The sequence below is a fragment of the Tubulanus polymorphus genome, chromosome 5 (assembly GCF_964204645.1).
Source record: "Tubulanus polymorphus chromosome 5, tnTubPoly1.2, whole genome shotgun sequence".
NCBI lineage: Eukaryota > Metazoa > Nemertea > Palaeonemertea > Tubulaniformes > Tubulanidae > Tubulanus > Tubulanus polymorphus.
This window is the reverse complement of record NC_134029.1, coordinates 23,850,049-23,866,122: the sequence shown is the minus strand read 5'-3', so window position 1 is coordinate 23,866,122 and position 16,074 is coordinate 23,850,049. Positions and strand designations below refer to the sequence as shown.

General features: G+C 38.7%; 1 protein-coding gene across 1 annotated transcript; it reads right to left on the bottom strand.

Annotated features, from left to right (window-relative positions):
• Nucleotides 1-739: 739 nt before the first annotated feature.
• Nucleotides 740-15,452, bottom strand: LOC141906341 (uncharacterized). The gene is made up of 31 exons (XM_074795588.1): nt 15,431-15,452; nt 14,259-15,319; nt 14,004-14,066; nt 13,777-13,911; nt 13,472-13,559; nt 13,174-13,274; nt 12,607-12,846; nt 11,974-12,529; nt 11,765-11,886; nt 9,451-9,684; nt 9,081-9,251; nt 8,757-8,911; nt 7,759-8,549; nt 6,902-7,158; nt 6,461-6,635; nt 6,009-6,101; nt 5,279-5,851; nt 4,363-4,962; nt 4,199-4,287; nt 3,876-4,108; nt 3,611-3,794; nt 3,112-3,273; nt 2,819-3,004; nt 2,600-2,741; nt 2,390-2,516; nt 2,245-2,290; nt 1,961-1,991; nt 1,525-1,718; nt 1,319-1,427; nt 1,000-1,248; nt 740-864 (listed from the first exon to the last, which is right to left on the bottom strand). The coding sequence occupies exons 1-31, from the start codon at nt 15,450-15,452 to the stop codon at nt 842-844; spliced, it is 7,212 nt and encodes a 2,403-aa protein (XP_074651689.1). The 3' UTR covers nt 740-841.
• Nucleotides 15,453-16,074: the final 622 nt, after the last annotated feature.

Genomic DNA, 16,074 nt, shown 5'->3' with positions numbered 1-16,074 from the left:
CAAAACCATGTTTTACTTATTGCAGATAAAAACGCGGATTCAGACGCGGAATGCGAATACAGCTAGCGTAACAATATTCACGGACACGATTATTTTGCGGGGCGTTAATACCGCAAAACTTTCGAAAATAAAAACAGAATTTATTTTTTCTTTTTACGAACAGGGCTAGGGTACCATGCGTCGAGTCGGTGGTAGGACGGATTTTGCTGGTGGTTGGGGGTCGGTGAGTAGATTGCTTGCCTGGCATCATCCCTGGCCGCGACTTGCAGTCAATATCAATAATGAGGGGTGACTGACCTGGAACTCGGTGCACAACTTAGAAACTAGTCAAAATCAGAAACTAGTGGACAGTCTTGAGATCTACCAGACTTGTGAACGGGCGGAGGAGAGATAAAAACCCGGGGCCGGTTTTGACCGGTACCTTTAACCCGGGGGCAAACTCAACAATTCGAGTAAGCGCCCAGGGGGTTGAAAGGTAGACCAGTCTAAAAACCAGTCCCAGCCTATTTGACACGCATACTCCCGGAAATTGCATCGTTAAGCGTTGATTTCTTCTAAAATATCTAACACCGAGCCCAGAACGGCTTCCAACGGCGGCCGCATCCGAACAGGTCTCACCGAGGTCGTATCCGCTAGACCCCGGCCGGCCTTGGCAATTTTCTAACATCTGCTCCGTTTTGTCCGGTGTTTAGGTTGCCAAACTGCCAACAACTAAGAATATTGAACTTGTACAGAATTCGTTTGAAAAGATATTTATTTTAACTAACTAAAGATATGTTGAATATACAAATTAACGGAATAAATCACGCGCGGTTGATCACAACTCTGAATGGACTTCTGATCAGGTGAATCGGTTCATAGTGTCTGCAAAAGTAGAATGAATATTTCCATTTCATCGTATGAATTTAATAGCACAGTAATAAATGATTGATGAGTTTATAGCTTTTATCATATTGTGTGGTGGATTCACCCTCATTAAATATTACTGCGAATGCTTACTGCTGATCGTTTTACAGTCCATGTTTGATAAACGATGTTGTAACTGATGGATATTAGCTGTCGGGTCATTATTTTTCCATTCTATCAACACGGCGAAGCATTTCTCTGTCGTGGCCATAGGCGGAACAGCGTCATCCAGAGATTTGACGAATGTTTCAGAAATGTTTAGCCCTTCGGCTAGCAATCTCCAATTATCTGTGACCCTTTTACTTTTTATGACGGCATTTATTGATTTCGTTAGATTGGATTCTGAAAAATGTGATAGCGCATAATTGAGACGTATAACTCCCTTATTTTAGACCCCAAAGATGGCACTAACCAGTGGTCATTTTCATCGTCACTTTCTTGAATTCCCTCGAGTATTGGTCAATAGTTTCGATGACGTCATATCTTCGACATAGTTCCATACTCTGTCTCAATTTAGTCAACTGCAAATAAATACAAATACATTTTAGAAAAAAAATTTCTACTTTGATTTTCTAATGTATTGTGTATATGGTATGAAATCGATTCATCAGAGCTTACTTTATCAGATGACATCTCTTGTGTACCGAGCCACTTCGATAAGACAGCATTTGCTTTTTGCATATTGTTCATCGTTCTATTTCTTTTCAACGTGTTCAGCAACGTTTGAGAGACTTGAAGGTAAACACCCATCTCACGCCACGATGAGCCAATATCACTTCCGATATGCGCCAGAAATGCTGCCGTTACCGGATCTGAAACATTTCACTGTATCATTTCATACCTTAACGTTTACATATAATCTCATATCTGTATTAATTTAGACGTTTTCGAAAACTGTGTCCAGTTGTACGGTCGTGACCTAAGTCCAAAACGTGTCTCAGATCTTAGACTACTCGACATAAGTTGTTAGATTGGGTATAAAACAAAGTTTGGCTTAGACAGGCTTAAAATCTAAGCTAAAACTGTGCAACCGGCCACTGCATGGTGCATTTACCTAAACGGTGTCCTTTTCTATCATCACGGAACTAAAATGAAATAAACATTTTTTAGAATGTTTTTCTTTTCCTATAAAAACTCAGCATTGAAGCAAATTGTGTATGAAAGGTGAATCATCAGTGCGAGACAATACGTTAAAAACATCAGATAACTAACTAACTGAAACCTTGACTTTACAACGAAGGCGATAGAATAGAGCCGATGATACGTCCTAGCAAAATTGAATCCTACCCGAGCCAAAAAAGCAGATTCCCAGAACGAGTACTGCATTTCCGTACATACCCATGAGCCGCCATCACGACATTTAACAAAGAAACTAAACGTCACGCTGTAACAGTAATGGAAACCTCTGTTAGTAACGAAACCTTTAAAAAACCGAATATATATCTTCATATTCAATATCGTTTAGATTTGGCGGTTTACGTACGAACTTGGCACTTTCAGATTGATAGTAACCGAATCAGCGATGACGGTCACTCCAGCGGTAGAAACCTCATCGATCCATTCACCACATTCTTTTCGCGTGAGTAAAAATGGATACCGAAAGTTGGTTCCTGGATATACACATATATACATGTTTATAGATGAAAAGTATATAATAAGATTCAAGTGATAAGCAGTTAGATTAGAAATATACCTGTATCACTTGCTGGACGAAAGAAAGGTAAAATGAATTGGACTTCTCGGTTACATGTAGTTGTGATTTGAACAATAACAGTTGGTGAAATACATATATTCTCCTGGGTGAGACGATTGATAGTTCTATCGACTGGAATCACCTACAAGGCAAATATTTAATAGTAAGAAAAGAATATTCAATAATACAATATCTATATTCTCTAGGAGAAGTACATACATGCATCGTGATCGGTGTCGGACAATCAAAACAATTTGAGGGTACTGAGATTTTGACTCCTTTATTTACGGATGAATCGAACACGCTTCCTGAAGGTTCCGCCATGAATAGTTCACGTTTCCAAATAGCAACTGGTACGGCTAAAAGGGGCAGGTTATTCAAGGCAGCTAGCACGCAAAATTCGTCCTAGAAAATGTCCATTTATCTTTATAAGCATTCATCAAATAACAAATAACACATACGAACTCCAGCAGATAAAGTAGCGAGTAAAATCAAAATCCCGAAAATCTTACATCACACAACTCTTGATCCTCAGGTGCTAGCTCAAATTTCTCCAATGTCGATGGCATTTCTTGCCAGTGGTCAATTTCATTCGTATTTTTCACCATTATAACAAATTCTTCATGATCGGATATTGGTGTTTTGGATACAGGTATCGCTAGGTACAATACCTCCTGTTGAAATACGAGGCAAAATAATTCGAATAGAAAAATGCGCATGGCTTGTCCAGATCGGCAGACTAGAATTTCCAAGCTCCGTCGTCCAAAAACTTCGAATGCTTTTCAATGAGATTGACGTTGTATAACTTTGTTCTAACCATAAATTTGAACCCGGGACTCTGGTTTCCACTACGGATTTGCTAGGGCAGGTTTTGATTTCTAAGTGGCAATGTTACTACAAAAGGCATCTTCTTTACGGATCATAAATAGATCAGGAATACGACGATACATTTTGGCTATCATTTCTTGTTATGAAAATTTTGGTAAATTATTCGTATTTGTCTATGCGTACCTCTTTAGCCGCGTGATAAACCTTCAAACTGAATCTGCGAGCAGGGCCGTATACACGAGAAATGATAGGTGTTTGCGGTGTAATGACATCTTCTCTGGTTACTGCAATAGCACCATCACCGCACATCTCATCCGACATACTCCGCATCTGACAAGCTATACCATCATCTTCTTCATATCTGAGACTGACAGAAAATCTAAACAATGACCCAAACTAGACCGATAAAAGATACTCGAGCGCTTTTAAAAGACCTGAAATAAATTACCAGATTGTATTCCAGAGTTCCCGGTGTGCGAGTAGATCTGTATTATTCACAGCGGATTTCACTACTGCTTTCAATGTTGATACGTGTTGCGTGGTTTTAGCCAATTCGTCCTGTGTATGTTTAAGTTGTTCCTTCACAAGATCAGACATTCGTCGAGCCTGTTTGGCATCGTTCTTTACATTTTCCATATCCGATCTGTACGTCTTAATGAACTGAGATAAAGTTCCGTCGATCTAAACGTAACAACATAAACATAAACATGTGTTTAAGAACTTTCAAACGCTTGGGAAGCGTTAAGATTTCAATGTAGATTTCATACAAACCATGTTGGTCAGCCTGACGACTTCAAAGGCCGAAATATTCGGACTTTCGTGGACATACCGCTGCTCTGGCATCAAAGCCATGGTATCATCTGTCAAAATCATATTTCATATTTTAATCAGTGTCATAATTGTAAGACTTCACGCGGCTGTATTTCTGGTATTACCGTGATGTCCGGGAACGTGCTCTTCGTGTAGAGTTCTCTGGACATCATACGACCACATGGACGGATCTTTGTTCGTGATCGCGGCCCATAACATATGCAACCGTGACCAGAAATGTTCGTTCATTACTCGGTCGTAGCCATCGGGATCCTCGGTCGAACGTCGCACCGCATCGTACATTGATATATACACCGAGATACACAAGTTGAAAAACACCAGGTTCAAAATTAGCTGCGACGCGGAGAAGGTGAAAGCGCGGAAAACATCGGACACGTCGACCATCATCTCGGCGTATTTGATATGCCCGAGCATTAGGCGGAATAGATTCCAATACGCCAACGGGATCGTACGAACCCCCGGTGCCGAATACCCGACTGTTATCACCATCACCTGACCGATCATTACGATAAAGATCATCATGAAAGCGAACGCCGAGATGATCGTGCGGAATGATCGCTTGATCGTAACTTTGAATAGCGCGAAGAAATAGTTATAAGAAAGCGGTTGCAGAAGCTGTAGTATTGAGATAAAACAGACAACCGCCAGCATATACGTGAACAGATCATCATACAACATGATCTCATCAAATGACACGAATTTATCTGAAAAAAAAGAATACAAATTGTTTTTTTATTTCGCAAGAAGAGAGATTCGACTACCAAAACACGAATCCCTTAGTGCTAAATTTGTAGTGCTGTAGGTTAACTATTTTAATTGACGCACGAGCTTTCACTACATTTCACTCATTCACCTGATGAAGCTGATATAAGCGAAAGCTCGTGCGTCATATGAAATAGTTAACCTATATAGTACTACTCGTCAACCCGGTTCCTCTACAAAAGTACTAAATAAATGGTTACAAAATCCAAAACAAAGTTTTGAAAAAGAAAGGTTTTGTTCCTTTGTACCGCTACATACCGGTATTAGTAAGCGTGGCCTCAACGGTTTTCACTGTTTTAACAGTACGCAGAACATATAGAACCGAACTGGTGAAAGATAGCAGAATATTCATCCATTGCACATAATTCCAAGCGTCGCGAAAATACGTCTTACGCATCACAACCATATCGCGTATTTGCATAATCGTTACTATTATAACGACTATAATCCAGATTATCTGAAGTACTAGTAGTACTAGGTCCCACACATTGACGTACGGGTATGGGCGAAATGTCCAGCTCGAGATACTGGGAAAAATACCAGAATCGGCAGGTAACTCAACCATCAATTTTAACGAAGAAAATAAGTTCGTATTCGCGTTGTAAATTGTAGCTTCGACGAAGAGAGCTCTGGTGTACTGATCTAACCAGTTGGTTTGTTTCAATTGATTTACAACTAAAAGACCCAATTCGACACTCTGACCGAGTTCGGCTACGTATCCTCCTCCATCGTAGGTGGAGAATTTGCCCGATATGGGTAACTCATTTGTAGCCGGGTTGCTATATGTGAAAGGCGTCTTTCCTGCCGGTGATCCATTCATGGGTCGCCAGACTATAGAATAAAAAACGAAAATTACGAAGTACAAAGTCGGGTTTCACGAAAAGGAAGCCTCAAATAATTTGTATAATTGCTATTGGGATCTTCACGAGGACAACATTCAAAGTAAACCTTCATAGGCTTCATAAAATGCTCTGTAGTTTTTACTTACAGATTTTAAAGTTATTTGTTTCCTTGTTGAACAAGTTGTAATTCATTCTACAGTTCGGTATATATGAGTATATCAGATGCGGCACGCATTTTACTGCAATAGATTGTTAAAAATGATTTGATTCGCTTGTTTTTTCAAATTCCATTTCAAACAAATACGTATGGGAATATCTAATGGACAATAATGAATTTTTTAGAAAGCTATTCGAATTAAATATGTCTTAAACTAATGACTATTACTCAAAGAACTTCACGAAGAACTACGGGACGATTAGTACTTTATAGGTTAACTAGTCTATTTAGAATCACGAGCTTTTCATTGTGCGTCTAATAAACTAGTTAACCTATAAAGTGCTATCCGTCTCGTTGTGTTTATTCTACACCAGTTAAACACGTCTCCTCTGCGAATCTCCAAAGAACTACCGCAGTTGTATGTGTAATTTCAGGACTGACCGTGTTCAACGCGACTTTGTCTTATTCTAGCTGGTCCGATCCGTAAGCCGTCCATATTACTGATAAACTGCCGGTCCATGGCGGACATCGGTTGACCATTGTACCACGTGGTCGGGTAAATTGTGGGCAAAACATTGATATTCAACCAATTCCAGATATCATCAAAGTTGCTTAACTACAAGAAGTAAATTTGCGAAATCAACGCTAAAACTTCGAAGAGTCTTATTTGACAGAACCGCCGAAAATGGGCTGTCGGTTCTCGAATTTAAGCAACTGCAGTTATAAATTTGCAATGAAAACTAACCAAATATTGACACAGATCGGACAATAGAAAAACCCAACGTAAAATTCAAAATAAATATTTATCTAGGAATATAGCAAAAATAAACCGTTTCTGGTTTCAAAGGTGACACTGTACGCTGTGTCTCTGATAAGACTTACCGTGTGTTTAATGCCGTTTATTTCGTATTGAAGCGATATCACATTCGTCATCGCCCAGTTCTGATGATAAAATTGACTGCTACGATTACTCGTGCACAGAATGATCACCATGCACAGAAATACAGCCTGTAAACCAGTTCGTCTTGCCGAATGAAACAACACTTTATCCCGTTTTTCTCGCTGTTTTCGCGTTCGTTCGTTCTCGTAGCAATTGTCCAAGTCGTCAGGTAGATCGGGAATTTCGGTCGGCTTCGGTACTGTAATTATACAACATGAAGTAATAATTCAGTCCCATACGGTGAATTAGGGAGGCTTTAAAAATCGACTCAATTTGCGAAATCTGAATTTAATGTTGATGATTTTTCATTTAAATTCAAAATTCAATGTTGAGGATTTATACACAAACTTCTGATAATCAGTGCAAAAACGTGGTCAATATTTTACCAAGAACTTTAAGGCGAATTCATCGAAACATCAACAACTCTTCAAGTATAATATTCGGCACATTCATCCAAGGTAGTACTACTCAACTTCGGGTACTGCCTTACCGGTAACCCTGAATATACCCGAATATACCCGAGAAAAATGTTGCGGCCATTCGTATGCATCTCGGTCTTATTTGTTGCAACTAAACCCAATAACTCACAAAGGATATCCAAAATTGAATACCCTATTCTTCGGATACCCGGAATTGAGTACCCTAAACTTGTCAAGTAACTTTCCAAGAATTATGTATTTTTCGATAAATTCGTCTTTATAATGTCTGATATCAGTGTTTTTGGTACAGTAAGATCGTTCTCACTGTGGGTACAACTAATACCTCTATGATTGGTCAATGTATGAGATTGCAGACTTACTATTTATTTCGTCAGTTTTACTCGGTAAAAGTGCCGTTTCTACTTTCAAAAAATCTTCGTCGAGATCATCGTCGTCTTCGTGCGTGGGTAATTTCAGGATGCAGGTCATCACACCAGCGATAAACAATAGTTTCAACGGCTCGATGAGAAATACGTTTTCACCAAACGACAAAAATAACGCCGCCAGCCAGTCGCACGATTTCTGCTTGCCCCACTGTAGACTGTAGAAAAGACTGAAAAATGCACCCAGAAATATACAGATGATCACGAGCCCGTATGCTATGAAGATGAACCACCAGGGCAGCATTAGAGTTTTCTTGCGCTTTTTCGTCGCTTTCGATGACAAGGAATCGAATTCCGGGGACGTTTTGATATAATTCCGTCGTCTGAGTCTCTTAAAAATCTCAATCAGCAGAATCAACGGAGGTAAAGTGATCACGCTCGACATCAGCGCCACGAAAACAGTTCGGAACGAGATTCTAAATGGTCCGATAGTCAACCCTGACGATGTGTTAGTCGTACCGGCTTCAAACCACATAGCGTTGGTCACCATTACCAGAAATAGATAGGCTACACAACAGCACCAGCGCTGAACCCTCGTGAAACGACTCTTATTTGGTCTTTTGAACACCGAGAACCAAACGTGCGAATCGAACAAAAAATGTTGCGAATGTTTTCCGAAAATCTTCTGCACTTGACCCAAGTTTCCCGGATGGGTTACTCTTAGTAGTTTGTTCGTTCTTTTATCGTCTCTTTCCTCCGATAGCCACTTGCCACACATGAAGAAATAACTAGAACCAAATCAAAATTATTTCAGTTGAAAATCAAATGATGTTATATAAATTTCACAACGGATGAAACAGGAGACACCACCAGAGTCATAACTTCATTTCAATCTTTATTGCGTCAATGACTTTTATGGATCATAAAGATTTTACAACGCGATTAGACCAGCGTTGATGAATTGGTTAATGGGTTCTGTAATATGGTATATTTACGAGTTTTTAGTATGAATATCCTCGACTGTGATGTTGCTCAGTAACCAGGCCGGCGATTTTCCGGTGTTATCATGCCAGATGAATATGTACTGAATGTGACCGAGTTCCTCCGGAGTTTTCAATATAAACGTATTCATCGCACCACTTTTGAAATTCTGAAACATAATATTAACCACACTTATTACATCTAGCCTACACACAATTTATGGAAAATCTAACGTTAGTTGACAAGATAAACTTATTGGAATTTAAATTTAGATTTATTACAAATACAAATACAAGTTAACGAAGAAAAATGTAACAGGATAATATTGGGAATCTTACTTCTCGAAAACCATCAAAAAGAGTATGTGGTCTACAAGCATTCTTGTCTCCGATCAGCATAATGAAAACGTTCGCAGTGCTTCCTGCCCCCATTAATGACGAGGTTTGAATTGTTATTTTATAGGAGTATTGATCAACTGACTCGTTGTCCAATAACGGGGCCGCCAACCACTGATTGAATAAGTAAATCATAGATTACACGAATGTCATATATACAAAATTGAAAAATGTACAATAGGAGGTATATTTCTTGAGTATACAGTGGTATTTCTTCAACAAATTTTGTTAAGTTTCGAATATATCTGGATTCGGATACTTGATTTCCCAAAATAAAGAAAAACAAGATAAGAATGAAAAGAACGATACTCACCATTAGTCGATCGTTGCGGTCAGCACGACGAGCCCATATCAATAATAATAAAAACAAACTCAATGATATGCACACTGTTATCAGTACGTAAGGATTGTCCGACAGCAACGTCAAAAAATCCGGAAATATCTTCGCAAAATCAATCGTATTTGGAGGTGCGAACATTCCGGCCGTAAACGTTCCGAAGAAATTACTCTTAAACTGCACAGCTGAACCACTGTTTGGCGGTAAAATCTGAAAAATTATTAGAAATGTAAAAATCCAACATTTGAAACTTCTTTTAATTAAGATATTCCGGGTGGTTCTAGACTGACGACGGGTGGAAGTGACCAAACTTTAAACTTTTAAACTATATTTCTTTGTAAAAAGTGACCGCTTTAGTGTGGTCACTTTTTGTGGTCCCTGGTGGGATTCCTGTGGTCCCTGGTTCTTACATCACAACGTTTCGGCCGTCGACTCAAGAGCCATCATCAGGCGGGATGACCAGAAAATCAAGTAACAAAATATAATAACTCGCTGAATGAGGATGATGGATTAAACAGAAGCTATATGTCAGACAGACCAAGCAATAAAAACATCACGGGGTGCCGTAGATGCCACAGAAATTCTTAATGGTTCAGAATGAATACAGATTATGTAACTAAGTAAGGTAGATGGAGATAGCAGATTGACACATAGTCAAATTCTGAAAGTCAAATTGGTGCTTGGTCAACTTTCAGAATTCGAAACTTATGTATCCTTGTAAAGACAGGAGAGACGACTGCGATGTACTTACAACAAAACTACAGTTGGCAATGAATATATATGTATATAAATTCGCGTCTAAAAATTGCAACATTTTCGTATGTAACTTCTACAGCAATTTTAGATTGATTTTTTTGTAAATATGCAAGTAGTAATTTCAACACAGCATCGTGTGAAATGTTTAGATGATTATAGAGTGTGAAATTCTGTTCTGTGATTCCGCAGTAACACACAATGTGAGAGAAGCAGTTACTCCACGCAGATCGTCGCATCAAACTGTTCTGTTCTCTTCATGGATAATTTCACCACTATCACCACTACAACTCGTAGAATATACCGCACTGTTGTGAAGACACCGGATTATATCATAGCTTTTAGAAGATTCACCGACTTCATTTATAAATATAACAGAATATTCAGATATGTTTTCTTGCTTCCGCCGGGAAGTGTGCTTAACTTTCTGACAATAATTTTACTGATAAAGTGTCGCAGATATCAGTCAGTTCGTTACACGTTCCCCTATCTCATAACTCTGGCGGTTTCAGATCAACTTGTCGTGCTGTTTGAGTTAGAGAAATTTCCACGACATTTGAAAACGTTTTTGGTTTCTCGTCTAGGATTTTATAGAGAATGTCGCACTACTTTTCTGACATTCGCTAAACACAGTAAACTATGTCCATCACTTTACTATTTCTATAAGTATTTCTATTATCTGCCCAGACGATTGTTTCCTTCGTGTATATTTTCAAACCTATTTTATAACCAGGCAATATCTGTATCAAACTACACAGTCATAGTGATTGCTATCGAGAGATTTGTTTCTATTCGTTTTCCTTTCTTTCATATGAAACATTTCACCGTCACTCGGCGTAAACTTGCAGTAGGTTTTGTCATCTTCTGGGCGTATTTTATGAACTTGGATTCAGCAATCATACGCAATCGTGTTAACCTCCACAAAAATCGCAGATACAATGAAACATATGACCATTTAACATGTGATCAGACAATGAGATATCCAAATGTTTGGTTTAGAGAATCATTGAGTGCTGTAAAAACATTTTTACAAGATATATTTCCTTCTGTAATGATTGTAATATTATCAGTGTTAACTGCTGTATTACGCAATAAGAGATCTGAGATGAGAGCGAAGAGAACAGATCATCATCAATCTTCAGCCAGTAAAACTCTTCTTGTTGTAGTTATTGTGTATGTTTTACTAGTTTTCCCACAAGCTGCAGTTAAATGCATCTACAACTTAATGTCCGCCATTCAACCAGTGCTTTTTAGAAATCATGGAATCAGCATCGGTTCCATTTCATTTCCACATTTTACATTCTTTCTCAGTAATTTATGGTTCGAGTTAGAAAAATTCTTACTAACATTTCGTCAATTTGTGTTCGGCATAAATTTTTTTATTTACATCGGAACATTGGAAGTTTTCAGAAATCAATTCATTAAGTTATTTACTGATTGTTTTTGTTGTAAAATGAAACTTAAAAGACAACAGAATCAAATGAATCAGGCTGAATCACGAATCACGTAAGCCAAATTAAAAAGAAATTGACTATACCTGAATCCAATCTGCTGTTTCCCAACTATTAGTCTTTTTGTTCCAATTTCTAAGCTGCATTATAACTGGAGTGATGATATACCTGGGATCAAGAGGTACGGCCCGGCGTTTCCGCAACTGACCTTTTTGTAAAAAAAAGATTAACTTTCAAGACTATTGGGAAAGTGGAACTATAATTGATAAAGTGGCCAGCAAAGTATAACACAAACCTATTTGAATCAATTTGACCTTTATTATTATAAGCAGTTTACCGGGTTTTCTGACCACTGATGATGGAATAAAAATGACGAGATTTTTATCATCTTTGAATGATATTATCATATCCTGCCACCCGGTCGTTATTTTCTTGTTCTGAATGCGATCAGTTACCGATACCAGATGGAAGTCGTAATCCTGTTCTGACGGTTGTACCAGTCGGCCGGTACTCGCTAGCGCGCTGTTTGTCGTATATTTTCCAATCAAGTCGAACGATCCTTGAAATTTTCTCGTGTACGTGAAGCGAAAACTCAGATGCGGACTGGAGAATGTGAAGGTGTGTAATTTGCCTAATGCCGGGAAGCTGCCGTTTACGGGTACTACTATCGGTTTTGAATTGTCACCCTGGGAGGAAAGCACGCCGCCACAAACCCCAGAATCTGAACGGAACAGGTCTGGCTGCGGGCGCTGTCCAGTTTTTTCATCTCTAACGTCAGCTACCAGTACGGCTGAGTTGACCAGTTCGGAGTTATCTACGAACAGATACGGGTTCTTGGTAAACGATGTAACCTAAACAATCAAGTAGGAAAATGAGACATTGACGTAAATAAATGAAATCAATCTTCATTTCATTTTAAAGTTGATACCTTTATATGAAGTTTTCCTTTCCATGATGTTTGTAATAAGTCACTTGGCATTTTTAATGTCGCAGCTTTTGCGGGAAACGACGATTTTTTCGTCAATGACGTCGAGTCCATTTTAGCGACTGTGATAGCAAAATTGGACTTAACAATTTCAATTCGTTCCGTAGCGGTCTCAATCTTCGACAGCATAAGATCTTGCATTTTGTTCACTAGATTTTCCGATTTTTCCATCACGTTTTTCGCCTACAAGCCAAATAGAAGAAGTTACCGGGCTCGATAGAATAGCATGTTATACTCGTTTGTAGGGAATTTCCCATATTAAAAATCTCAATTCAAAAGAACAGAAAACAATTAAACATGAATCATCAGCTCAGACGATAAACAAGTGCGCGAATAATATCGTCATCGCTGTGTAAATATTAATCAAAATATGTATAGTTGTGTATTCTATTTTCATCTCGCATGTTCAAATACAGATATTATTTTCCGTGTTCATACTGCAATCTATATACACTGTGCTCTCAGCAACTGGATCTTTTATTTTCTACGGTGTGGCCAATGATTCTGTACCTCTATTTTTGTTTGTTGATCGATGACGCTGTTCTTGTTAATCGATTGACTCTGTTTTTCAACCAATGCTCCGATGATATTATCCGGTGTAGCGGCCACTTCTGGAAAATACAGTGTACATTCACATTCAGAACACGGACAGAACAATATACAATGATAAAAAACGTCGTATTTAAAGTGATTTAAAGGCGGTGCGACAATCGGCGGGCCAATTATATTCTCTGATATTAACATGGTTGGTTTATGTAAGATATATGCGTTGAAGTTGATAGTAAAGAGGTTAAAGTGAAATCGTTACCGTTTGTTAAAGTTTCCACTTGTTGAACTGAATTCACAAGCGCAGCTCCTTTTGCATATAAGGTGTCAGATGCATCCATGCCTTTTCCCTGACAAGAATGAGTGATAAAAGTCTAAAAGTCTGGTTTTAGTTTGTAAAATTGAAAGTTTGGAGGCGCGGTTTGAGTTGCTGAAGGTTGAAGCTTCATTTCTCCTTCGAAAGAATTAGCACTGTATTGCTTCATTTTTCTTTAGAATGAATTAGCACTGTATTTCGATATTAAAACGATCAGGCTAAAACTATTAGACCAGCACAGTGTGACCTACCATTATAGCTGATGAAAGTTCCTCTTGTTTTGATGTCGTTTTTCCCAATGAAATAGATAATTTGTTTATCATTTTAAGATCAGTCTTTTTTACTTTAGCAAAATTGTCGATGGCTGTTACAGCATCTAATCTGATCTGAAAGTAGCCATGCATAATCATTTCAAACTGTTGAAAGAAGGCCCCTTCATGTCCTAAATTATTGAAAAGAATAAACTTTTTCTTCGAACCTTTTCCCGCAAGGAGTGCTCAGCATTTGTATCAACCTGTAGTCCATTATCCGTGGTAGTATTCTACAATAGTAGTGGATGATGCAAAGAAACGTGTTAAAAACGGATAATTGATCCCCGTTAATGCTTTAAAATAAAATTTGAAATGCTCACAATTTTTAAAGATGGTGGTTTAGATTTTATATTGTAGTCTCGTAAAGAAATCGTACGTTAAAACACTCATTGAGATGGATATAGATACAAGTGTATTCATACCGATGGAGGTCTGATGTTGAGTTCACTCATGATCTTGTTAACTTTTGTAGCTAATTCTGCGCCATTTTTTACATTAACCAGTGCTTGTGACTGGCCACTTAGACGTTCAGTTTCTTTACTGGCTGTAGGTTTAGATGTCACCGTAGATGCCGTGGTCGTCTGTTGTGGTTTTTGAACTGTCGTCGATACAGTTGTTGTTGCAGCCGTACTTGTTGAGGAAGTCGAACTTGTTAATGAGGAAGTTGAACTTGTTGAGGAAGTCGCACTTGTTGCGACTACTGAACTTGTCGGGGCAACTGAACTTGTTGGGGCGATTGAACTTGTTGGGGCTACTGTACTTGTTGGGGCAACAGAACTTGTTGGGGCGACGGAACTTGATGGGGCTACTGAACTTGATGGGGCCACCGAACTTGTTGGGGTTTCTGAACTTGATGGGGCGACTGAACTTGTTGGTGCAACCGTAGTGTTTGTGGCAGATGAAGTAGCGTGAGTTGTATCTGGTGCAGCTGTAGTGGTGTTTGCAGCTACAGTAGTGTTTGTAGCAGGTGTAGTGGCGTAAGTTGTATCTGGTGCAGCTGTAGTGGTGTTTGCAGCTACCGTAGTGTTTGTAGCAGATGTAGTGGCGTGAGTTGTATCTGGTGCAGCTGTAGTGGTGTTTGCAGCTACAGTAGTGTTTGTAGCGGATGTAGTGGCGTAAGTTGTATCTGGTGCGGCTGTAGTGGTGTTTGCAGCTACAGTAGTGTTTGCAGCAGACGTAGTGGCGTAAGTTGTATCTGGTGCAGCTGTAGTGGTGTTTGCAGCTACAGTAGTGTTTGCAGCAGATGTAGTGGCGTGAGTTGTATCTGGTGCAGCTGTAGTGGTGTTTGCAGCTGTAGTAGAGTTTGTAGCAGATGTAGTGGCGTGAGTTGTATCTGGTGCAGCTGTAGTGGTGTTTGCAGCTGTAGTAGTGTTTGTAGCAGATGTAGTGGCGTGTGTTGAACTCTGATAGCTTTCCGCTGACGTCGTTGCTTCATTAGTTACATAGGGATCTTGAGTTGTGAAATTTGCCGCCTCAACCGCAACTGAAATATTATACAAAAAAAGAAAATAATTTCGCGAACTAGTTTTACTCATGTCTTGTCTTTGAATCGACATTCGGTTATATTTTTATTCTCATATCGCACGAATCTTACCTACAAAACAAGCAATCAGCATTGCTATAGCTGTCTGAAAATGAATTAGAAGATCACAACTGATTACTAGATCATTAACAGATGTACGTATATGCACTAATTCACTCGGAAAAGATATCAAGATTTTGGAAGATTGAGAACATGGAACATGTGGGCTAACGAATAAAAACCCGTAGATTTGTAGAAACAGTTTATTTCCTAACGGTTTCGAGGTTAAAACTAAACCTCATCTTCAGATCATGAGTTTTTATTCGTTAACTATACTGAGATTTACATAAGTTCACTACAGTCTTGTGGACTTAGTTTCAATCACGGAAGCGAATTAAAATTTGACCCTGACATCAAACTTTGGAATTGTCCATAATTCTTATGAAAAAAATATGGTACTTTTTCGAAAGCGTCACAATCTCATATTCTATGAGTTGATTCTACGTATTGTTTGTACGGACTGTTCCTAATAACGATGACTCTATCCGAGGCAAATATTGACGACAAGTGTTAAATAAACATTTCATTTAATATTTTGTTTCAATTGACGGAAACTTTGCTGTAACGTTGTAATATTTGAGACATAATTCAGCGCTGCATTTTTAAACAACACAGACAATATGATAATCGCATTGCGGACCGGAGATTACACCATA

Coding starts and splice junctions, on each gene's coding strand:
- LOC141906341 (XM_074795588.1), bottom strand. CDS start 15,452: ATGCTGATTGCTTGTTTTGTAG. Junction 13,560..13,776: donor AACTTTCATCAGCTATAATG/GTAGGTCACACT, acceptor CATTCTTGTCAG/GGAAAAGGCATGGATGCATC. Junction 12,530..12,606: donor AAGGAAAACTTCATATAAAG/GTATCAACTTTA, acceptor TTGATTGTTTAG/GTTACATCGTTTACCAAGAA.